Raw genomic sequence first — 26,119 nt, 5'->3', positions numbered from 1 at the left:
CATCCACCAAGACATCTGACAAACTGAACCAATAGTGACAGAATGATTTTCCATCAGCTTTTGCTCACTATCAAATCTCACTCCAATTCTCCCAGGAGTAAATTTAACTTATGCAAACCTTGTTTCTTATGAATTAAATTTCTCACTTCCCACTGACACATGCAAAGGCAAGCTTGTGCTTTTCTGGTTACATTGAGAGCAGACTTAGACAGAGAGAGAGAGAGAGAGATAAAGAGAGAAGAGAAAGAGACAGACAGACACAGAGAGAGAGTGAGAGAGAGAAATAGAGAGGGATATAGAGTGAGAGTGCATGAGTGAGGTAGTGTGTGAGACTGAGACTGAGGGAGTTTGGAAGTGTGGAAGACTGACTGAAGGAGTGTGTGAAAGTGCAGCCGACAGCTGGATGTACCTTGCTTGGCTGAGCAGAAGCCAGGGTCTCTGTGGAAGCGCAGGCGGCTCCTTAGGTTGCAGCAGAGCTGCCGCAGACAAGCCAGAGCCTGAAGTGTCAGGTAACTAGCCTCACTCTCTGCACTCAGGCTCAGCAGCGACAGCAGGCTCTAGAGACCAACCAGGAAGGAAGAGAGAAAATCAAACGTGGGGGGTCAAGGATGCACATCAGCGCAGACTCCCCAACATCAAAGTCACTTAGCTGCGAACCCACAAGATTATGCTAACAAATACTCATGCTTAAATTAAAATAAACAATTACATAAACACGGCTTAACAGTAAGGGCTGGTGAGAAACCACTCGCAGCATGTGTGTCTTACCGACTCCATTCATAAATAAGATAATACACTAAATACAAGGGCAAGCAAAATTGAATTATCAAGGATATAATGCCTTCTGGCGGGAGTGAAATCCTAGCTTTAAATCCAAGTCATTCAATCCCACTAATTGGTTCTATCGACCATGAGGAAAACTTACAAAAAATAAAAACACACACACAACAACAACAACAACAACACAATAGAGACCATATGCAGACACAAACAGGTGTCTTACTTATAGGGGTGTGCAATATTGACAAAACAATCTTATAGGATATTGGTTTTTAGATCATATTTTGCATCCTTATTGTTCCTAATTAATGCTAATAATGGAAACATATCTTTATTAAATGAACAGGAAAACACTTTATCACCAGTGCAAGTATTAGTTAAGGATCAGAGTGACATAAATGCCGTCCGAATTCCAGAAGGTGTACGCGCAGCTCTATGCATATATGTGACCACAAGTTACAAGAGCACCTAGAAAAATGTAAGTAATGGACTCTAGCCCATATGCTTTTTACTGAAGTTTTGCCGGAGTTTATTAGAGCAGACTGTTAATCTCACAGAAGACTGAGATCTCACACGGAGCATAAACTCGGGGTTCGCTAACTACGTTGTTGGTGCTTCGTTTTACGTGTAGGGACCCTGAGCAAGCTACTGACGAGGTTTGGTGCTGTTTTTAACAATATTACTGGTTAAAACATGCTATTTGGGAAGTGTTTGGCTCACTGCCCCTGCTAATCCACTGTCACTGCCCCTGCTAATCCACTGTTTGCGATTTGGGGCTATAGCATATACCGGGCCAAGCTCTGTAGTGGTTGATCAACGAAAAATACTGTCTCCACCGCTTATTTGATGTGTTTTAATTAGCTTTAGCTTGCACATCTTTAAACTACAAGCTATTATCGTAAACAATATTGCACAACCCTACTTACTTGCACTATACTTGGCCGCTGCAGGAATATCTCAGCAGGAAAGTCCTGCATGATGACATCTCGGAGAAGTTCACAGGTGGTGCATACTGAGCCTGGGTCGTTCTTTCGTAGTGAGCTACAAGAAAAGATCAAGCATGCAAAGTAACAAAGTTTATTCTGGCCAGGAGCCTCAGTCTCCAACACAGAGGTTGAACAGTTCAGCATGATTCATCCACATGTATGAAGTAATACAGTTTTTCTCAATCGTTTTGATACCTGTGTCAACTCTGACATCACATTCTCAAAACACCCGTGTCTGAACAAAAGCACTCTGGACAAAATGACACATTTCGCTTGCAAAAGGCTGTTACTCTCTCAAAACACTTAAAACATGCAGCAAAAGCAAATCTTGCCTTCAAACACTACAACTCCTTGCCCATTCAAAAACACTCTTTAATCAATCATTACACACTGGAAAACAAAATGCAAAATCTAGTTCTCAAAATTAGCATTTTTGCTATGTCTGTTCCATTACTTTCTCATTTTTCTGGTATCAGAAAAAAACTGTGAAAAGACTAAATGTACTGAATAAAAAAAGAATTTATTCATTCCTCCCAAGATGTAACTGTCATTGACATGTAAGACATGCAGCAAACACCTAGCAAGATACTGTACATTTCATTGAACTACAACTTTCATCGAAATAGATCTACAGTAAACACCTTTTGTACTGTTTTCTCCACCAAATAGGCAATACAGTACTTTGTCTAAATGTGCATTAGATCCATAATTGCAAATAGCAACACAGACATCTCTTATGTATAATGAATGATTGCTGATTGAAGAATTGTGCAAAGGAGTTTCACACAGGTGTATCAGAGATTCAGACATATGCAAGGAATCTATACCACCTGTGAAAATATGTTTTCCTTTTGTTTAGCATGGGAAAACCAAAAGAGTTTGGGGGTTTTGAATGACACCTGTGTTAACTGTTTTGCAAAGGGTGTGAGACTTGACTTGAGACTTTTGCTGTGCAAAGAAAGTAGTCATGAAGACCAAATAGATTCCAGTTTACTTAAGCAGGTAAAAGCAATCGAGAAAAACTGTAAATGTGCAAACTATTTCATTGGTCATAGAATATCTCTTGCTAGAGTGTGAATGTATTCACCTTTCACTTGATGATAAGATGTGTCTGTCCGTAGGTGTTAGAGACAGCCAAGGAAACACCGAAAACTTAAGACACCTGATTGCTTTGCTTGCTGCTCATTGTTTTGGGAAAACACAAACAGGGCATTGTGGAATGACAATTAATCTTAGATAACTCAAACAAGGCAATTATCTCTCATATATCCTGCTGGACACAAGGCACAAGGTCTATGAAATAATAGTATTTTAACAAAAAAAAACACACACAAAATATCTGCTTGAATAATGCATTTCATTACGAAGCAAACAGCAGGGGTACCTGTTCCTTGTTGAGGAGGAATATCTAATTGATTGGGCCTGCTTCTCTGGAAGTACCCTCTTGCAAGACACTCCTCCTCTGAGAGAGAAAATAAGAGCTTCAGATCAAAAGCAAATGGAGGAAATTACTACCTGCATCCCCCACTAAATATTTATCTCTTCAGTGTGACAACAGTGTGCACGGTTAAGCCTTTGAGGGATTTGTCACAATGGAAAATAAAAATGATCAGTCCAAATAATAGCAGCATTAGATAGAAACAGGAGATTAACTATTACTTTACATACCCATTTGAACAGCAGTCGAGGTAAATTGTTGTTCATAATCGCTAGTCAGAGCACTAGAGACCTGTGGTATCTTGGGGAGATGGAACAGCTGATCGATGATGCTGTCGATGATGGCCTGCAGCTCTTTCTCAACACTGGGCGAGAGCTGGGTTAGAAACTCTACTGCCCCTACATCCATAAGCATGTGGGCAGCTGTCGAGTGCTTTAGACAAAGATAAAACAGACAGAGCTGAATGTTTGCTTATCTATCCACCAACTGGGAAAGTCATTCAAATGCTAGACTGTAACTGGTTAAACATGGAGACTAAGTTACAAATTATGAGACAATACCTTGGATAAAGTGCTGAGCAACTGAAGAATCTCTTCTTGCAATGGCACCTCAGGGAAATTAAACCACTCAAGAAGGAAAACAAACAGTGTTCGCTCTTGGACAAGATCAGGAACTGAGATGAGGCCATGATCCAATTTGCTCTTGATGTTTTTGAGAGCTCGGACTCTGATTTCTACCAAAGAATGACCTGTTGAAAGCACATTACTCATCAGTGAATAATATTGCACTAGGCTGCATAAATATATTGCCTACAGTCAAGTTACTCTCCAAACAGCAAGGCAGTTGAAGATCATGTGTAGATGATATGAATCTTCCATAGCTTGTTAACTTGTTGATCACAGAGCCCAGCATCATATTATCGTGTAGGCTCAAACGTCATTCCGCGAACATAGCAGACACCTAAGTTTTGACAGCTAGAACGACAGCATCGATTTAGATCATTGGTTAAGTTAACTGGCAATTAACGTTAACGTTAAATTTAGCAAACAACCGAGGGGGATGTAAACAACGTTACCTTGCGCCGTTAGACCCAAACCAGACTTAGCTATAGTATTTGTAGTTGTCTACGAAGAGCAACATTAACTCAGACATCATAATGACCTTGCCAAACTTTTATTTTCACCTTACTCTTAACTTGTATGCGAGCTAACCTAGCTATGGCTAACGTTTAGTGTTGTCTCAGTTATCGACAGTGTTATTCACCTGGACTAGCGAGTGCTACGAGCTCAAAGAGGAGCAAACTGCTTCGCTTACCTAATTTTTTAATAAGTGCTGATAAATCCATAGTCCCTCTGTAATACGACAAAAACGGTTCAAATGCCGTGCACTTGTGTTTTCAGTTACTTCATTGTCAACTCCAACTGCCCGGGGTTTGTTTTCAACAACCGCGCCATTGCTACATGAGACGTTTCTCTTGTCACGTGACATATGGGGGGCGTTTTCATGTTGACCACTGGATACATTCTGACAGCATGGTGATGATATAGGCATGCGGCCCTTTAGCTCCTCTGGCTTTCTCTAAAAATGGAAGTTATCAAATATTTCGAACAATTGCATATAGTTGCTAAGCTTCAAGCTGTCCCAACATATTACAGTAACAGTTAGTGAAAATATTATACTGTACAATACAGCATATATGCAGAGTATGGCGAGTAGGTTACCATATTCCTGAGGCTAACAAAGATAGAGATGTTTACTGTAGGCCAGGCCTAAACTGATTTCTTTTAAATGGTTCCGATATCTTTGCAACCCCATACATTTTTTTTTATTATTTCTGGTAAAAAAATGGCCCTTTTACAAGAGAAAAGGTTGCCAAACCCTGATTTAGCCGAACTAAAGTAATTTTGCAGGTACACCTCACAGCAACAAATGACGCTTTTTAAAAAACACATCTCTTGGGAGAGTCCATGCTTTGTTCAGTTTCACCAGCAGCAGAGCGCATTCTCACATTCTCTCCAAAAAAATAAATCACGCTTCAATTTGTCTCCATCTCCTCATCAGCTACTTTTGTGTATGTAAATTAGTGTGTGCATAGTTGTTTCTGTGTATATGTGTGCTTCTGTGTGTGTGTGTGTGTGTGTGCGTGTGCCTGCTCACCAGCATGTGTGTGTTTTTATGTTTGTGTGAGTATGGGTGTGGTTGTCTGTGTGTGTGTGTGTGTGTGTGTGTGTTTGTGTGAGTGCGTGTGTGTGTTTATTTGTGTGTGTGTGTGCCTGCTTGTGTGTGTGTGTGCATGAGTGTGTGTGTGTGCATGTGTGTAGCTGATATGGCCCCCCATGAACGGAATTCCACAAAACTTTGCATGCACTAAGACGGTGTGTCATAATGATCCTTTGTGCAGTTTTGAACCTGTCAGCCGCTTCAACCGCTTCACTATCAGCGGCCCTACGGTTCTCGAGATATTCACAGTAAACTGTGTCCGGCCATCTACAGGCCGATTGGTGTACAGTCACTAAATTTACACATATATTCATTTATTGTATGGCCTCCCATGAGCAGAATTCCGTGAAACTTGGCATGCATTCAGAGGGTGTCGTGCAGTTTTGAACCTGTCAGCCAAAGATATACAGTAACTGATTACAATGCCTTGTTTTTGCCTTTTCATTTTTAACCAGGTGGCGCTATACCTTAAATGAGTGGATATGTGATGGGTTGACATGGCCCCTTGAGACCAACATACGAAAAAAAGTTGGTCATCATAGGCCATATGGTTCTCGAGATATTCACAGAAAACTGTGTCCGGCCTACCCTCCTTTCAGGGGGCCTGGTGCAGCAGGTGGGCGACGGATCAAAACGAAAAACAATGGTTCCGTGTTATTGTGAAACTACATGCCCATCTTGTGAGACTACATGCTCACCTAGTTTCACGGTCTTTCAGTGTCCCGGGAATCGTTGACACAACATTACTAAAGAAAAAAAGAAAAAAATCCAGAAAAAAAAAAAACTCTGACTAAACCTATATGACCACTGCTTCACCATCAGCGGTCATAATAAGCCAGAGTTGTCACTAAACCATGCCTACTTGAAATATCCTAACAATGTTGACATTGCTGTTATTATTGGTGTTAATGTGTGAGAAAGGTCCTGACAGCCTCTCACTAGTGGTAATTTCAGCTCCCTCAACGGCTAATTTCAATATGGCCTAAGAACGCTAAAGCTTCGGTCTCTAATTCTGACCAACTGCCACAGAGATGCCCATAAGCAATGGGATTATGTACTATGTCCATAACATCTGCAGCCTGTTGTGATGGAAGCATAAATCTGACCCAACCAGTAGGCTACATGGACCCTCACATTTCCGGGCTGTCACTGATAAAAAGAAAGAAAAACAGTTCGGTTATTTTATTAATTGCTCTGTTCAACTTCAAATGACAGCTGATGCAGCATTGTGCTGTCACAGAACTATGACACTTCTTGGACAAATAAAATTTGACATAAATAGCCCCTAAGATATATCAGGCTGACATTGTCGTAGAACTGCAGTTGTTTAGATTGACTCTACCTTTGAAAGAGAGAAATCAACAAACCAATATTCCATATTGCGAAGGACAGGTTCACATGATTCCTATTTGGACTTCTGTGTGTTCTACAGTAACCCATATCAGTGTTCTGCTTGAAAACACCATGCCATTGTATCAAAGTGTATCAGACTTTTTGACCTCCCCCAGTCAGTTCTTTATACCCATACTGAATCCATTCTAATCCAACTAAAAGAGCAAAATCGTGTCTCAATCTGTGTTGACACGGCATATTTTACTCAGCAAATACAGTGAAGAAATGGTTTCTATAAGGAAATTACCAGTGACATGGTGAAATATCTTCTTTACACAAAGAATTGTTTCAGAGAAAATTATCCTGTCATCACCTAATCTCTGGTCAAATATCAGCAGAATGACATATCAGTCATTATCTTTGTTGACATCACAGACGTGAGGTGTCTTTCGTTATCAGCATGATCTATCTGTTCAGATGAGGATTTCAAATCCCAGGCCAGTGGGTATTTGATGAGTGAGATGGGGGGGAAAAGTAGCTCTTTTTTTGTTATTGTACAGCGGTGCTTTTACAAGCTGAAAAATGGAAATCAGACATGCAAGGGCCGCGGATAGAGACGAGTATCATTACGTAAGCAAACGTGGCTTGCGGTCAGTTTTCATCGATAGATGAATACAACAAGTTATGAAAAACCAATGGTTTGATTAAAACAAACAAACAAATAAAAACATGGAATTGCAACAGGGTGCAGTGGAAGTGCTCTTCACAACAATTACTTTCACAAAGAACAAAAGCTGTTTACTTGTGAATCAGCCTGTGTGTGTGTGTATCTTTCTCTCTGTCTCTCTCTGTCTCTCTCTCTCTCTCTCTCTCTTTCTCTCTCTCACACACACACACACACATACACACACACATTCACATTCACCATCACACACTCATACAAACCCACAAAACCAAGCACACAATCCTGAGTTGTGTGTTACTGGAGGCACAAAGGAAACACTGCAAAGCTCTCTGGCATTTTTTCGGCACCCTCCCAAAGAAGTATCTGATAGCCTAATCATACAGGATAGATGAAAGAAGTGCACGGCTGGATTTTTCACTTTCCTTCGCAGTGAGAGTTCCTCCTGGTAATCTGTATTTATCTGCCATCAGTCATTCACATCACTGCGGCAGCAGGAAAAGACTTCTCCTCAAATGGATCGGGATGCGTGGCGCGCTCATCTCTGGCGTGACTCATCTTGTGCCCCCTCGTGTCGAGATATATTGGTGAAATCACTTTATTTGTCTCCAACACCAGTGTCTGCTGTGGCCGACTATAACAAGTAACCAGTTTGAAATGGCCCTCTGAGCCAAGGTTGAGCCCGGAGACCTCAGTGGTTATTTTTATGGTCGTTTCTGGCTGTCAATCTCTGATATGTAAACATTGTGACATGAAAGGTGGGTAGCAATCTAGTCTGCCCGCTGATATACACAGTACCATCCTCAGTGGCATGTTAGACCTTGTACATGCATCTTTTTATGTGTTTGTGTTTTACATGTGAGTGTGTGTGTGTGTGTGTGTGTGTGTGTGTGTGTGTGTGTGTGTGTGTGTGTGTGTGTGTGTGTGTGTGTGTGTGTGTGTGTGCTTCCTCTGGGTCTTTGTGCTAATTCATTTGATATTTTAACAAACAATAAGATATTTCTTTCTGATAGAAATGCCAGAGGCATATGGATCTGGTATAGCTGTTATTATATGTCAGTGCCGTGTCTGTGACTGATTAGTTTTATGTGATCGGCTAAATTCCTGCTTGCAGACGCAACATTCTTTGTCCCTTTATCCCTTTGATGTCTCACACACCTAATAAAATTGCAATAATATGCTCCAATGGCTAATAGTCATATATGCGATAGATGTTAGATAAGATTAGATGTCAAATAAATGTGCATAAAAAATACTGCGTAGTTTTTCTCACCATGGAATGACGTAAAAGCTTATATGTTTATAAGTGTCTGTGTTTTTCTCATTTGAAATCAGGACAGTTTCCCCTGTCTGGGAGACAGCTGATGACTCGGTTATGGTATGTTTGTTTTGTGGAGACTCGGATGTTGATTTGAGAGATGATCCAATTAGGTCAGATCAAACAGCTGGGCTCCCTTTGGGGGGCTCTGTCAAGCAGACTCTCTCTCTCTCTCTCTCTCTCATACACAGACATGCTTAAACACAAACAAAGGGAATGCGCAAAATACATCTATACACTTTGTTTTCCTATTGTATTTAATGTATTAGTCACATTATTTTCTCACTCAAAGACCATTTTCAATTGTTCCACTTTCATTGCATCATCAATTCTCAGTATGCATTTCATGTTCTATGTAAAATATTTAAGGTTTTGTCCCCAGCATTATATGTTCAAAGGTTATATTGCAGCTTCCGATAAAGGGACACAAATCTGTTAGCAAAGGATGTGTCTTTTTTAGTAACAACCATGTAGCGTGTTGTGATTCATATGCTCCTGCACTCTTAAATAAACAAAGATAACATCTCGGTGCACTCAATGCCAAAGATCATTAAATTCCGCACAGGTCTGCCTCTCGCTGACTCATTACATTCTGTGTAGCTACAGCTGTTGCAGGTGTAATTAATGTAGACTCTCCTACACCCCTTAAGGCTTCTCCCTCAGGGGAGAGAGGGGGTGGAGAGAGGGAAATGAAAGAAAGAAAGAGAGTGAGAGAGAGAGAGAGATAGCAGGGAGAGGGACTTGAAGGACTGATTTACCGTGGGCCTGCCTCTGAATGCTAATCCAGGTGTGGCTGCACTTATTGGCTGGAAATGAAAGGAGAGCACGGGGTAAAGAGGTAAACATGATCAGTTCAATAAATGACCCCGGACAGGGAGAGATTGCACCAGACGCTATTTCTCAGTAATCCCGGAAACAAAAACCCAAGTGGTCCCAGCGGCCCCATCACTGTTTGACATGCCTGCTATACATGCCTTCCACTCGGCTGCAAGTGTTGAGGATATTAGGGTGGGCACTCTGGGACCTCTGACAAACCCCCCTCGGCGAAACAGTCAAGTTGAAGGACTAAATCAATTTGAGGGATGCTACAGCCATATTGAGCAAATAATTTCTGGCTGATGCGGCTTTCACATGAAATAAGGCGAATCTCATCACAAGAGGATATCTAGATTTCTGAAAGAAAAGGTTGTCAGAAAATCAAAGGAGCTCTGTCCAAAAAAATAAAGAAACATGTCAAACATGGCTTGAATATACAGAAAATCACCACAAATGAAGTGATACTGTAGTGGTTGGTGTGGAATTTTATTTTTATCCTTGTTATCATCTAAAGGAGCATTTTGTTCACTGATTTGTTATTTTGGAAATAATGTGACTGTTGGTCTTTGCTCGTCTCCCTATGAATTCTGCACAATCAAAGGGGCACATTAATTTGTCATTTTGTCAATGGAGAGAAAGCAATGATCTGCATTTACAGCAAAAATGTATTTCCAAATGACCCATACATACTCACAATCTTTCTTTTCATGTTTTCTACAGGTGTTTTGTTTGCCTAATTCAGTGTCCGTGCATCAAGTCATATACATAATAATGTACATAATTGACAGCTAAAATATGTAAAATATCCTCTGTTATATTCCCATGTTTATTGTTTATATTTATTATTTTTCTAGGGTATTTTAATCAATGCTTTTTGCTTGGGTAAAATGTGTGCAACAGGGCATGACAAAGTCATTTCAATGAACTCTCACAAAAGCAATCTCATCTCTCTCTCTCTCTCTCTCTGACTAGTGGCTGGATAAGCCCTAACAAGACTGTATAATTAGAGCCACTCTGCATAGAACCTGTCTGCACACAGCAGCCTGGAGCAGGTTTGCCACAGCCTGCTATGAGCTTGACAGTTTAACTGTGTGGGGGAAGGAAAAAACACTATTCACAGTGCATGGCCCCAAATTAGCCCAACAGCAGTAAACACCATTATCCAGTTTAATACAATACTGACACTAATTAGGCCACCAATGACTCATTTCAAAGTTCAAGCTTTGTTTGTAGCACAAACATGAAAGACTTTCAAAAGAAAGCACAACAAAGGGAGTTGACCTAGAGAGTAGATTTCTTTATTTCTTTTTTCCCTCGCAAAAATCTATCCATATTTAGATTATGGAATAATTGTATGTGTACACAAAGGTGACCCTGTTGTCTACAATGACATTAGTCATATCTGTTGATACAGCTCATCTGTGATGCATATTCAGAATTCATTCCTATCTAAGCACACTGAGGAAAGATATATTTAAACTACCATGCCAAAAAGACAAAGTGTTTCAAGGTAAACCTGGGACCGGTATAACAAATGTTTGGCAGCAAATGCTTTCTCACAAACTAAATATGGTCATGAACATATTTTTTTAATAGACTCCTGACCCTTTGTCAGATATTTTTCATGAGATGGCAGAAACATTTATCCTTAAAGATATAAAATCAAAACAATGCCTTCAAAACACCAAGCATCAGTCTTTTTGAACAGATTCACTCACAAACGATTTAAATCTCAGAAAATGTGGCCTTAAGCCTTATCATCCCAAGACATTTCTGTCATTTTCTGTAAATATTTAGATGCATTCTTAGACAGCTGAGGGCCCATCCTAAAGTTTCCATTTTGATTTCACACTATCCAAAAATAATGCTAGGCCAAGCTTTCTTTCCTAGTCATAAGGACCATTAATATTTGATTCATTCACAATTTACATTTCTAAGTCTTGTGGTCCACTGAATATTGATGAGAAAATTCACAGGGTGGCAGTGCATTGTCCAGGATTCTCAGTTCAGGTTATAGATATTCCATTCAAGCAAAGCAAAAATGTCCCTTTTTCACTCTTTTTGGCATTTCAGAGCTACTGTTCAGAAAAACTAGGCTTTAAAAGGCTGATATGGCAGTTTATTTCAGTTGACACTGAAGTTGCCTCGACAATGATTTCCTCCCAACTGCTGCAGAGTGAGGATACACATAGCTTTTATGTCGCATAGGCCTATAAACACTTAACACAAGACAAAATATAATTAATAATTGGCCAATCAAATATGTTTGTCGTGGGATTTTATAACCAACAAGGACAGCACTTCATCAATATTGCTATCGCCTCTCATTTGAACCTCTCCTTGTCTCAGTCCTCTCCCACAATGCAACAGGCAACAAAGGAAGAAAGGGACAACAGAAAAGTAGCAAAAAGAGGAATAGGGCGAAGAGACTGTATCAAATATAATAGGTCAGATGATTTTAGTCCTACAAAAAAGATGTTAGCTGGGTGTCGAAGCAATCATTGCCATCAGAGGTTAAATGTGTAATACGAATTGCGTTAACTTGCACGTACACAAGCCCTCAAAGGCGCATGTTTTGATGTGCTAATTTACGTTAGCGTGCTTGCTGGTAGCCAAATAATGGTGAGCTATGCCGAGTTAGCCTGCTAAGGTGATATCTGGAGGTTAGCATTTGCTAGCTAGTTGACGTCAACGATTTCTGATGAATGGCGAAGTTTAAGAAGTCAACAAGTAATAGAGAAGGAAATTCTATCGCCGGAGCATGATGCACATGGAAATACAACAACTAAAAAGACCGATTCTTTGGAAAATATGGTAAGTTGACGCGAAAGTTATTTGTTAGCATGTTAACATTGCTATCTAGGTAGCAATCTAGGTCCTGATGTTGACTTGCCAGCTAGCTTTGACGTTTACCACCTCGCTAGCTAGTCTAGTAACATTCTTTGGATTTTGACAAGCTAACCCTTACTTAGCTAACTAGCTATAAGGGTTACATATAAGTTTTCCTTATGTGAAAAGGTGACAATTATTATGGTTTAACGATTTAATACCCTGTTGTAAAAGTTCCTTTATTATAATATTGTATTCATGGGAATGGGGTCACTGTGGGTAGCAGCCGCCTGTTTTTATTGCAAGTCAACGTTAACCCTATTTCCTGATTGATGGCCTAAGATAGCTTTCCTTCTTATACACTGGTTGTGGAAAAGCCCTGATGAGTAGGCTCTGAAGCTGTTTGAGGCGGCTGACAAGTCTTTATAACGGCACAGTCTGTTATAAAAAGTGCCAAATTGATGGATAATCATGTCAAACCACAGAGCTAATGTTAAGCATGCAATGATTTAGTGGCTAATTTATGGGCAGACAGTTAGCAAACGGTAAGATTAGCTAAATAGCATTGTATGTACCTACTACCATCATTTCCTAAATTCGTAGTCTTTTTTATTCACTGTAGTTGCCTATCCTATCATATTGTCATTTCTCACAGTGACCTTACTGATAGCCAGCTATTTGGGAGGCCTAAATATCTTGTAGGTATATTGAATCTTCTACTTCACATCTCCAACTCTTTCTTGAGAGACAGACAGACCGAGAGAAAGACAGACTGTTGTTTCATGAACACCCCATACAAAGCAAGTTCAAAGGCTATTATGTGGAAGATAACATCAGTTTTTCACTTCCAGGGAAACTTATATTAAGCACTCAATGGTGGTGTGACAAAACACAGTGTAGTTCTAATTCTCGTCCATTTTAATAGTCTACATGTTTTAGTAACAATGACTGAACAGGTTTTAAGATCACAGTAATTTCAGATTTGTTTTGTTTGTTATTTTACTTTCAGGTGAGGACAACTGTATCGTCGGCAACTGTCAGCCACTATTTTTAGTGTCTGGCTAGCATAAAGGCGAGGCAGACCTCTTCCATGTTGTCACCACAGAGAAACATCCAAAATGAAGAAGATGATCAGCCTCAAGACCATCCGAAAGTCCCTCAACATGACCAAGGGCAAGGAGGAGGGAGATTTTGTGATGCTCCAGCAGCCAGTGCTGACCGCTGACTTCCCAAAAGAAGACTCCTTCTTTGCGGGCTGTTACGCTACAGACATTACCTCCTGCGATCTTGGCTGCACCGAAGAGGAGAAGGGATCGAAAAGCCGCTCCAAGGGTGAAGGTTTAATGGGCACCCTGAAGAGAAGGCTGTCGGCCAAGCAGAAAGCAAAAAGCAAGAGCGGCAGCACCCCTTGTGTGGGCTCAGGAGAAGACGATGACACCTTCTCCTCCTCGTCTGTTCCCGTGAGCTTTAATGAAGTCAAAACGCAGCGGCCGCTGAGGTCGGCATCGTTGCGCAGTCACCACTACAGTCCTTCACCTTGGCCCCTGCGGCTGGTCAACTCGGAGGTGAAGGTTAAAGCCATGGTCCACTCGCCCAGCCCCAGCCCGTCGCTCAATGGAATGAAGAAAGAGTTTCACGACATCGACATGGAAGGACTTTTCGCTGACCACGGAGGGTCGTTGAAAAACCTGGCCCCTCAGAACGGAGCCTTTCATTTGAACATTGACGAAAATGTGCCTGTTGTCATAGGGCTGACGCCTCAGGACTATATCCAGTACACCATGCCTTTAGATGAGGGAATGTACCCCGAAGGGTCGCACTCTTGCTGCTTGGACAGTTCTTCACCCATGGAGGTGGTTGAACAAATGGAGGGTGGCAGCGCTGTTCATGTAGAACCTGGAAGTGAAGATCAGGATTTGGACTTGCCGCCCGAGCTCTTCCTGGAGCAGTCGCTGAATGGACTGCTTGCCGGCTCCTCAGGGATGCTGTTTCAGAACTCCAGTGTCCACATTCCCTCACTTTCCCCCTCGCTCTCCCCCCTCACCGGCAGCGAGATCCCAAGGACATTTTTGGGATTCAGCGGTGCAGATGCGCATGTAGCGGAAAGGGTCAGGCATCACCTGAACTTCGATCCCAATTCAGCTCCCGGTGTCAGCAGGGTCTACGATTCGGTCCAGAACAGTGGACATATGGTGGTAACGAGCCTTACGGAGGAGTTAAAGAAGCTGGCCAAACAGGGTTGGTACTGGGGTCCGATAACGCGGTGGGAGGCTGAAGAGAAGCTCACCAATCTGCCGGACGGTTCGTTTCTAGTCCGCGACAGTTCTGACGACAGATACTTGCTCAGCTTGAGTTTCCGTTCACAAGGCAAGACCTTGCACACAAGGATTGAGCATTCGAATGGCAGGTTTAGTTTTTATGAGCAGCCAGACCTAGAGGGCCACACATCTATAGTCGACCTTATCGAACACTCAATAAAAGACTCAGAGAATGGTGCGTTTTGTTACTCCAGATCTCGTGTGCCAGGGTCAGCTACCTACCCCGTTAGACTGACTAATCCCGTCTCCCGTTTCATGCAGGTACGCTCGCTGCAGTACCTCTGCCGGTTTGTCATCAGACAGTACACTCGCATAGATTTAATCCAGAAACTGCCTTTACCAAACAAGATGAAAGATTACTTGCAGGAAAAGCACTACTGAGATGCAATGCGTGGGACACAGTAGCTAGCAAATTGCACTTTTCAGGTTCAGAATTGAAATGGAACAAGGTTTACAGACATCTGTAGGTTTTAAATGATTGTTTTAGTTGAGTTTTATTTGATTAGAAACATAGTTTTTTGGCTTTTGACATCTGATCTTTAAATTGAACCATGATTAATATCGTATGGCTCTGATTCAGTGTTATGATGTCGATTTAACTTGCAGAGTTGATTCCTCATGTAGAATCTGGCACATAGCATGCTTAGCCTAGCACACCTTGTCTGTTGTCACGGTGACATAATAACTATTATGTACTCATGTTAAAACATTGTTTTTGCCATAGTATGATTTAATGCTGTTGATGTTTTGATTACATTTTTATTTTGTCATCATCTATCACATTCTCTACAAATCCTATGAAGATATTATTTTTAAGTACCAGTTTCTATTGATGTCAGGCAGCAGATTGGCCCATTTTGATATGAACAGGATACTGCAAACAGTTACTTACATATGTGTTTATTTTGATTTAAATGAAGGTACTGTTCTGAGGACTTTTTGTAACCAATGCTGCTGGATATGTCATAGGTCTTACGTAATTGCTTTGCTTTGTGTGGGAATCATGAAAATGGATGTCACTGAAATCGCTGAGGAAGACCTGGTAGTTATCTAGTTAATGCCATGTCACACTAAAGCCAAATTATCAACCTTGAGAGAAAAATCACATTATACTGGTGCCGCACCTGTTGAAACTGCAGTGTGAACGGGGTGTGAGGGAAAAGTAGGTAGGACCAAATGTTGCAATGAAAATAAACACTATATAAGGGCAAATATATGTCTTACACTTTCAGAAAAGGGAATGGAGAGATGAAGTTTGTAGACACTTCCAGACCTGGTTAGGCTTTGTCTTTTGGTGTTGAGTGTTGTTCTGTATCTTATGGTCTAAGGGGAGCGATATGTTTATGTCAGCCATGCTGAAATTGGATGAAACATCTGTTTTCATTAAGAGGAACAATGGGAGAACTTGAAGCAGAATGTTAAGAATTAGATTAGAAAGAACTGACGACTCTCTGACGACTTTCTATGAGAGTTCCATGCCTTATGATTATCATGTTTTTAAAGATACAAGTTTCAGAACAGACATGATTCTTATAGTTGTGATGTCAGTTGAAAGTGACCGAAATTGTCATTTTTGTGAATTTGTCCAGGGACAGGTACGTGACTGATGCTGTTATTTGCAGGATGGGACATTTTAATGTTTTGTTTTACAGTGTTGCTGTGTGTTTTGTACTTGTGCTCTCTTTCTAACTGTCATCATCTGTCAGTATCGATTTTTGACTGTTAACAATCCGAGCACTTCTTAGCATATCAGTCTTCTCTTTCTTACTTAACCCGATGCAGAGATCCTTTACATTTTTCTATATTTACTCTGAAAGGGAAGATCCTGTTGTATTTGAAACGAGGGCTCACAGTAACCAGAGGGGATCAGCCTTTTCCAGTCTTTCCAGTGAACTCTGTGTTCAGTTGGACCTAGTCGAATGTACATGTGTGTGGGAATTAGGTTAAAATGGCACCTGGATAAGCAGCTCAGCAGGTGCTTTGGTCAGTTTTTGTCATGTTCCCTGTCAATAGTTGCCCAAATAATCTTGAAGGAACTGCTCTAAATAGAAACAGAGTATGTCCTTTACAGTTGATGAACATGTTAGACTATTTTTTGGGAGCTTGACAAGTTGCTTTGATGGGATTGTGAATGCTGTGTATTCTCACTATTTAGTGCACAAAGTAGTCTGAAATTTTTGAAATTATCATCATTGGTGACAATGGGCCAAATTGAGTGAAGGGGCTCTAGTATGGTAGAGGTAGTGTATAGTGTAGTATTGGAATTAAGCTGTTCCACAGAGGACAATGTGTATGTGGATAAATTCTGCCATTCCTAAATAAATACATCTTTGCTTATTACTAGCGACACAGGCTCACGTTTTTATCTGAGGCTCTTGGCTTTAACTGTGCCGGCCTTTTTTTATCCCGATATGATTGTTTAGGTCTTAAGGAGTGATAAGTTCAAAATTATAGTAGTAACTCACGGAATGGGATCAAATCGATCATGGCATCCGTATACCGTAGGTACGCATCATGTGTTGCCTATAGGCTGACTGTTAAAGACGTCCATCCGCATTGATTAAGTGTAGTTTGTGGCCTATGGTTATGTACAATAGACTAGGTGTGTAGGTCTCATGTCCATTCAGTAAGCTAAGTCTTCAGTAGATATGATTGACCTGAATTCAGCAGATATGGAAATTCTGGTGAATAATTGCCTTATTGAGACCATGTATCCTTTCCCTCTATTTCTTCTTTTTTTGACACGTTTGCTTTCTATGATCAAAAAAAGAAGAATGTGCTCTAGGCAAGGCACAAGCGTTGGTGTTTTTTGACAAGGAAAAAAGAACATTATGCATAGAAGGAAAATGTTGACGTTGATATGAGCAAAACTAAATGTGAAATGAAGTGTTGGGTGCTGAGCTGTAATGTTCCTTTCATTGTTGTTTTGTTTTTATACCTTTTTTAATTGTGTTTTGTTGCAGCCATGTTTTCTAATTGTCTCAAGACTGAATTATTTGGAGTATTGTGCTACCCCCCCCCCCCAAATACTTTAGTATGCTGAGATCCCAGAAGTTCACAGACAGACTTTAATGAGTGTTTTCTTTTAATTGTTTTAGGTAGTTGCTTGTTTAGGTAGCTGAAGCATATTGAAATTAGAGCCATCAAGCACTTAACGAGCACTGCCTGTATTATGTTTTATGCTTCCCCCTTATATACATTTTGTTTGTTTTGACTCTGTGCTGCGAATGAAGGTAAATGTTTACACAAAAAAGTTTAAATGTCAAGATTTTTTTTGTTAATTCTCTTCTCATAAACATTGGTACATGGTATTACCTGTATGTCTTTTTATGTGTTCTACACGCTTCAAGCTGCTTTATCATAAAGATTGCCTTTCTGTACACTAGAGAAACCAGAATGTTGCCATATACATGAACTAAAAGTGATCAACTAGGAGACTAAAATAGGTAACAGCTATACTTTATTGCCCACTGATTTAATGACCGGTATGTAGTGAAAAGAAATCCAGCTCTGTCCAGTTTACATTGTACATTTTCCAGAGTAATTGTTTTGGTTTGTATCCATTTGTTATTTGAATGAATCAATAGTGATTTATTGCACATTTTTGGATACAGTTCAAGTTTTTGTATCTGCTGATATAAATTATAAATAAAATAAAAAACTATATAAAAAATCTATTGTTCTATCTCTGTTTTTATTAATAAGTGGAGGCATTTGATTTTGGAAGTTTAAAGAATGTTGCAATATTACTCAATCCTGTATTCTAGATATTGCTACTGGAGGTTTGTGAATTTTTAGACACATATTTTTCAGACATCAGTTATCTTGCAGGTGAAAAATGCTTAGTGCTTTGAGGGTACGGCTGTCAGATTTGGGTTCTAGATTTGTCTGTATGCAGCCTGCATGCGAATGAGGTTGTAAGTTGTGTTAGCGCCAGTCTCTGACAGGAGGGCTTAGCCCTCAGAGGTGAAGATACACAAATGTTTATTCTTCTGCTGGCCTGAGTATGGTTTATTCATGATGCAGGATGGTGGTCGCATGTCATGCAGGGAGGCCTCCTACTTGTCGCACCCCCCACCCCATCCTCATCCCCAATCCCCCCCCCCCCCCACCCACCTTTGTACAATATTCTTTTTTTCTTGTGGGTTTCAGCTGAGTCTCTCTCAGTGGAGTGGAACTTGAAATAGTTTTGTTATCCCTCCTATTACAATCACTTTATTGACAATTCGGTGTAACATAACCACTGAACCACATGGGCCTGGTGAGCCACTGCTTTTCCCCCTCAGATTTTCAATTCCTCCCTACTGCAACCTGTAAGACATGGAGGACTGTGAGGTAGTTTCACCAGAGGTACAACATCCTTTGCACATATTACGGCAGCACAAGGTTTGGCATGCTTCAGGAGTGCTTTCTACAGACATGCACACACATAGAACACCTTCAGTTATACCTATAAAACATCCACTCCGTTCCTTGTCATATGTCAATTTCTCCAGTGAAAATTGAGTGTCATTTAGAAGTACTTGCTCAAGAGCACCATCTATCAGATGTCTGATTTTCTAAGATTTATGGTCAAACCCTACCATCTGGTACACCGCATGAAGTTACATTTGTCACCCACAAAATGGAGGGAAAGACAACTGGAATTAGTATGCATGTATATTTATGCAGCCTTAAATTGACATGCAAGGAATATGTTGCCTGCTGCAGTATAAAGGCTGATATAACTGCTTGTAACAGATCTCTTTTGTACACAATCAAAATGACATCTGTTGACCTTATGCCAGACAAAACAAATGGATGTGGTTATAGGTTGCTTCAAAACATTAGATTTTCAAACAGTATACTAAATACCTAAATAACTCATATCTTCCATCGGACTATATTTGGCAACATTGGTGTCAGCAGTTTTATATACACTTTTCAGTTAGAGGTTCCACAGGTTGAAAGCATGGCATCTTCAAAAAAATAATATGTTTGGCTCGCAGCAGTTGGATTTTGAAACAACACAAGATACCATTCACAAGTGGTGACTCAAGATTTATATAGATTTGAAAAAACTAAACAAAAACAAAGCATACAATAAATGCTAAAAGTCAATTTGCATACAAATAGGGCTACAACAGGATAATCTGATTATCTCCTCTTTAATGAATGTTGACACCAAATCAGTCCCTGGTGCATGTTACAATAAGCTTGAGCTGTAAAATAGAATAGCTCCACAACCTGAATTCAACAAACACAAATATTTCAACAGAACTGTTTGACAAAAGAAATGTAGTACAAGGGGTTGAATGCTCAAAACAAAAGGACAGTAATCTAATATCAAGTTCTTTACTTTCAGCACTGACAGAGTTAAGACATAATGGACATAAACAACATGGCTCCCACTGCACCTATCTGATTGATTGAAGTGTGCTATTTACAAATAACTTCTCTGTCGTCATTCAACAGACATCCGGCAGCTGAAATTCATGTATGAGAATATAGTTATGGTGACGGTACCGTTTTGTAGCATTAAGACATGGTTGTTGTGTTCTGCCATAAGTGCTTCGTCATATGCCTTAGCTGAGTTCAGATGGATGGGCATTTTGGATGTGCATTTTTCATCATGAAAGAGCCTTGGTTGTTGTGCCTATCCAAGTTGTCTCCCTCAGTCAGGACTAAAAACAGCTATTATACATTGTACAAACTGTCTATAAAGGGTAAAAACATTTGCTCATGATGTTTTTATAACTTAAATGAATGCAATGAAATAAAACCACTTTTTCATTAATTGATTAATTCCAATATTTTGTTCAAATGTTTACATTTGTTTTATCTCCTGAGATGATGAGTTTATGAGTAAAATAGAGGAAAAGCATACAACTTAAAATATAACTACAAACTGCTGTCATTTTTATGGAGAGTTGTACTTGATCCTGCGAGCCAGTGAGAGACTATGGAGACATAAAAAAGCCCCTGTGATGAACACGTTTTCCATGCGCAGGCAAAAGAACAGGTGGCCATGCACAAAAATTCAAGGAGTATCCTGCAGTCCAAATGGCATAACATGAAATCAAATATGGCCTCACCTCTGTTTGGGTAGCTATGGTAATGTTGTTATTTATTGTTATTTGTGTGTCATCATGTGTCATTCAGCATACTTTTGAACACATTAGGTTTAACTTGTTCAATTGGATGGGCTTTTTATCATTAATTGGATAACCAACAACATAGTTTGCACAGTGATGTCCTTCGTGCAGATTAATACACATTTAGCCATCTAATTACACAGGATTCCAGTTCCATCTCAATGTCCTCTGACTCCACAGGGACCAGTTTAATGAACAACACCTCCACACGACCATCTCAGTCTCAAGCATAGATACGGTTCAACTTTGTTGAATAACAGTTGATGAACAATTTAAACGTGTGTGCCTGAAATACACGCCTAGGCCTCGGCCAATCTGCGCTCGCTCTGCGCTCTGATTGTGTTGCCCCCCACGCTCCTCACACTTTGAACCACTCGTGTCCCAGAGGGGTGTTGACGACACACACACCATCCAACATTCAGGATGCTGCATGGCAATTAACCAACAAAGCCTCCATACCAACGAGTGCGCATGACTCCTGCAGGCTTGCTCTCATCGAGATCCGTGCCCCTGCGCGTGTTCCTCCAAGGCAACCGAGATGTAGCCTAATACCTTTCTGAGATGCCCCCCCCTCACCACCCACCCCCTCTCTCTCACTATCTCCTCCTCAGGCACTTATATGATCTGGGGATCTCTCAATCCTCACATGCCTTGCCTCAGCATGGCCCTGATTAATGATGCTTCTGGAGATGGCAGCCATGGCAATGCGCTCCAGCGACAACATGCTGAGTTCCCTGTCTGTTTCCCCACTTAAAAGACACATGCTAATTTTAGCCGCAGCTCCATGTTTAATTTCACAGCGCAACACCAGAGCTTTTATTCCTGCTAAATGATGAGACTAATTACTTCATTGCCATTACTTATTGTGACAGGAGAACCACGTTCGAGCGGGGGAAATCGCATTATCATTTTTATTTGTGTAAAAACGTAGCCTGTTTTTTTTTCCTTTCCCTTTAAATCACCGCTACAGGGTTTGTGATTTTGTATGCACGCATCACTGAAAGATATGGTAATTTAGCTGCCTCACTTCACCCAGAAATGTGAATCATGAAAAACTATGAAAAGGCCTCAGTAAATATGAAAGTGTGCGCAAGATGGAAACATCAGACATGTCAACCTGTCATCTGTCTTATTATTGTTCTTGGATGACGTACCTCACATAATAGCCTACTGCTTCAGATTAGCTCCAGACAAAACTTTTGACCAAACTCTTACCACCTTGTGTGTACTTCAGTTATATGTATAGATAACTTTAACTGATTATTATGACCGCTGCGCAGTGAAGCAGCAGTCATATACTGTACTGTAGGTGTAGAGTTTTTTTCTTCCAAGTTTCATGGAATTCCGTTCATGGGGGGCCATACAATAAATTAATCTCTGTGGAAATGTAGTGACTGACACAGTTTTCTGTGAATATCTCGAGAACCGTAGGGCCAATTCTTTTTGTATGATGGCCTCCAGGGGCCATGGCAACCCATCCTATATCCACTCATTTGATGCATAGCGCCACCTAGTTAAAAATGAAAAAGCAAAAACGAGGCATTGTAATTGCAGGTATCTTTGGCTGACAGGTTAAAAACTGCACGGAATTGGGAGTGTAGGATCATTATGACACCCTCTGAATGCATGCCAAGTTTTGTGGAATTCCGTTCCATGGGGGGCCATACAATAAGTAAGGGATAATGTAAAGGCCGGTCATTATTGGGAAAATAAGTCCCGACAGGGCGAACCGGACGCGGAGGGGTCTTGTTTCGCCGTGAAGGGACTTATTTTCCCATAATGACCGGTGTTCTATACATTATCCCGCTATTATACGGCTACTTGCCAAAACGAAATAATAAACTCCCCATGATATGACTTTAGCCTACATAGCCTAGCCTATTTGTTACCGTTCATCGTGGCCTTTTCTGAGAAACATAGTTCGCAACAACACACGCTGCTGAACTTGAATCAAACATTCTTTAGAACACAGCTGATCAACCGTCTGCTTTCACGTTTGAATGAAGTTCCAGTCCTTGCATAGTGATATGAAAGACGTATCAGAAGCACAAAACCCGTTGCCATTGACAGCGGTAATTATATGTTTGCAGCGGTAATTACATGAATTTATTTTACCGCTGAATGGGAAATCCCATTCAAGTCAATGGAGCGTTCTACTAGCATTGTGAAGAACCGTATAATAAGTAAGGGATAATGGACGACACGGTGGTCTGTTCACAGAAGTTAATGCACGGTCGAGGTTGTAAAACGGCCCCGACACGAAGCGGAGGGCCGTTTAACCTTCTAACACTGTTCTGGTCAAAAATGACCGATTTACACATTCCCTCTACCATAAATATGGCATTTTTCATCAGATTGCCTCAAGATCGTATGATATCCTTCACAAAAGGCTTTTGAACACATAGAATTTATTTTGACTACTTTCTTTTAATTTTGAGTGGTTTATTCAACGTAGAAACACTTCTTTTGTTTACGGTCAAAAATGACCACCATAGGAAATGAATGGGAAAGAGTATAATTTTCATCCAGGAAGTAAAAGACATCTCCTTACACACACTCCTACAACTTACCACCAATGTTCCCACACACATGCATGCATGCACACACAGAAGCACACACACCCACACACACACACAAACAGACACACATAAAGTACACACACGTACACCCACTCACAGAGACACACACTCACACACACACACACACACACACAGTATACACACGTACACCCACTCACAGACACACACACTCACAGACACACACACAGTATATGTTGTCAGTTCATGTTGTCATGTTGCCACTTGCACGTTTGAACCACCAATGTTCGCACACTCACACACATACAGAAACACACCCACACACACACACACACAAACAGACACACACACACATGTACACCCACACTCTCTCTCTCTCTCTCTCTCTCTCTCACACACACACACACACACACACAATACACACACACACACACAAACACACAGTTCATGTTGTCAGTTCATGTTGTCATGTTGCCACTTGTGCATGTGAACCACCAATGTTCGCACACACAGGCATGCACGCACACACAGAAACACCCCCCACACACACACCCACAAACAGACACATACACACACATGTACACACACACACACACACACAAACAGTTCCTGTTGTCAGTTCATGTTGTCATGTTGCTACATGTGCAGGAAAACAACCAATGTTTGCACACACATGCATGTACAGTACACACACAGAAACACGCACACCCACCCACACATGCACAGGCACAAACACACACACACACACACACACACACACACACATTTACACCCACTTTCTCACTCACACACACACACACACACACACACACAGTTCATGTTCTCAGTTTATGTTGTCATGCACTGTGCATGAAGAATTCGCACACATTCACACACATACAGAAACACACACACCCACACACACAAACACACATGATGTAGATATTAATGTTCTCATAAGGGTCTGTTTACAATAATGTTCTATTGAATAATATTTTTTGTCATGGTATTGGTATTTAAGAGCAGTTAAAACTGTCCGGTCAAATTTGACCGTGAACAGTACATTAAGGGGGGTAGCAACGAACAGTGTTTAAAGGTTAAACCCATAGACTGTAAAAAATATGGACAAAGCGTCTGTGACGTCACCCATAGATTTTCTGAAGAACGGTTATGAAGCCGTTTATGGGGGGTATGGGCGGCGCCATCTTGGAAAACGTTGGGAAATCCTAACCCCGCCTACCTCCTAGCCAATCCATATATGGGTAAAAGGGCGGGGCTTTGTATGAGACTGAGCAAGCCGGTGAACCCGCCTCGTCGTCAGCCGAGCAACCTCAGCTAACGTTAGCCTACAAGATGGACTGGCACAGACGTTGCTGTAACATTGCTGGTAAGTTTGATCTGCTAACGTGAAGTTCATGTATGTTTCTTAATGCCATGTTCAGACACTTTTTAATGTTGTATGCTGAAAGGTTATATTCGGGTGAACGGTTGAAAAGTTGAGAATGAAGAGTTGAGTTTGCAGATTCTAGCTTCTAGATAAAATAAACTAACGTTAGCTATCCCTCCCTTGCTGAAGTTACGGTCAACTAACGTAGAGTAATCTAGCGTTACAGGTTTACCAACTCACGTAGAGTAACTTAGCAGTTTACAGGTTTAGCAACTCATACTGACAAAAATTTATCTTTGCCTTTATTGTTTTGTAATTAACGTTATCCATCTCATATTCTCAGTGGCAGCCATCATTGTAACGTTAATTAATTTACGATAACATCAGCCAGCTCGCTGTATTCTGTCAACGTATGGTGTGATTAACTCTTAATATCACGTTTTGAAATCGCTATATTGCTCTAAAGTTGTCAGTGGTAGTTTGGTCTAAGATGACATTGAAATTTCTCATCGGTGGCCATTTCACGATCCAGCGTTCATGTTCGGTTAGCTTGCCTTATTTCCCCTTGTCAGGCTATTATCAAAACGTTAAATCCAGTTAGTGTCCGGTGTTTGGCATAACAATGCCAATATTAGTGTACTTTGTCACTGAAGACCCATTTCAAATCGCACAATAGTACTACAGCATTGTACAACAACTGTAATTTTGTTGATTACAACAAGTGGTGTTGGTTTGCATTATTGTATTATCTTGTAAGTAGTTATGACTAATAAAATGTTTACCTTTCTGTTTTGGCAGTTCACCATGGGGAGGAGGCGGCAAGGAGGTCCATGGGCTCTTAACCTGGGACTAGAGGTCCAGGTGAAGTGGTTTGGCTGGGGTGTGGTGATATTGAACCCATTAAGACTATACAGTACATTTCACTTTATGTCTATTGATGGTTATGTTGGAATGTTACACCTACCCTTTACTTATGCCAAACACTAATTTTGTTCTTTAAATATCAGAATCAGAAAGCAAACTTACTGTTGATGGCACTGAACTTGGAAATGTTTATGGAACTTTTCTGAACTGTGAATTACATTAAAACTAATGCCAGTATTTAGTTTTGTTAGTTTTTCTTATCTTCAGCTGTCTATTGTACAGTGGAGTTTTGTTATATGTTTATACTTATATTTACCATTTCTGCTGTAAGTGCATGTTGTGTGTGATGTCTGTATGCTACTGAGACCTTGAATTTCCCCTTGGAGATCAATAAAGTATCTATCTATCTATCAAACCAATTTGCCTGTGCTCTCAAAAACATTTATACAAATCTGTCAGCTTCAGTCAGTAGGTTGAATTGAAGACCCAGATGCAGAAG

General features: G+C 40.6%; 2 protein-coding genes across 3 annotated transcripts in view; one reads left to right on the top strand and one right to left on the bottom strand.

Annotated features, from left to right (window-relative positions):
- Positions 1–4,657, bottom strand: part of rttn (rotatin) — a 60,125-nt gene extending 55,468 nt beyond the window's left edge. For both annotated transcript variants that reach the window (XM_076290840.1, XM_076290841.1), the window contains exons 1-7: positions 4,519–4,657; positions 3,765–3,952; positions 3,435–3,636; positions 3,151–3,228; positions 2,854–2,944; positions 1,707–1,821; positions 410–557 (exon numbers count right to left, since the gene is read on the bottom strand). In XM_076290840.1, coding sequence (XP_076146955.1) covers positions 410–557; positions 1,707–1,821; positions 2,854–2,944; positions 3,151–3,228; positions 3,435–3,636; positions 3,765–3,952; positions 4,519–4,549 — 853 coding nt within the window. In that variant the 5' untranslated portion in view covers positions 4,550–4,657. The remainder of the gene's footprint in view (positions 1–409; positions 558–1,706; positions 1,822–2,853; positions 2,945–3,150; positions 3,229–3,434; positions 3,637–3,764; positions 3,953–4,518) is intronic.
- A 7,300-nt stretch (positions 4,658–11,957) lies between these two features.
- Positions 11,958–18,363, top strand: socs6a (suppressor of cytokine signaling 6a). Its single transcript, XM_076290839.1, has 2 exons — positions 11,958–12,386; positions 13,411–18,363. The coding sequence occupies exon 2, from the start codon at positions 13,520–13,522 to the stop codon at positions 15,098–15,100; it is 1,581 nt and encodes a 526-aa protein (XP_076146954.1). The 5' UTR covers positions 11,958–12,386; positions 13,411–13,519; the 3' UTR covers positions 15,101–18,363.
- Positions 18,364–26,119: the final 7,756 nt, after the last annotated feature.

Source organism: Alosa pseudoharengus, unplaced genomic scaffold (genome assembly GCF_046254945.1).
Source record: "Alosa pseudoharengus isolate Yale_2024_CS ecotype anadromous, Long Island Sound unplaced genomic scaffold, YU_APseudo_1.1 YU_APseudo_1.1_scf_18, whole genome shotgun sequence".
Classification (NCBI taxonomy): Eukaryota; Metazoa; Chordata; class Actinopteri; order Clupeiformes; family Clupeidae; genus Alosa; species Alosa pseudoharengus.
Note: the sequence above shows the minus strand (reverse complement) of the source record. Positions and strands in the feature narration are given on the sequence as shown.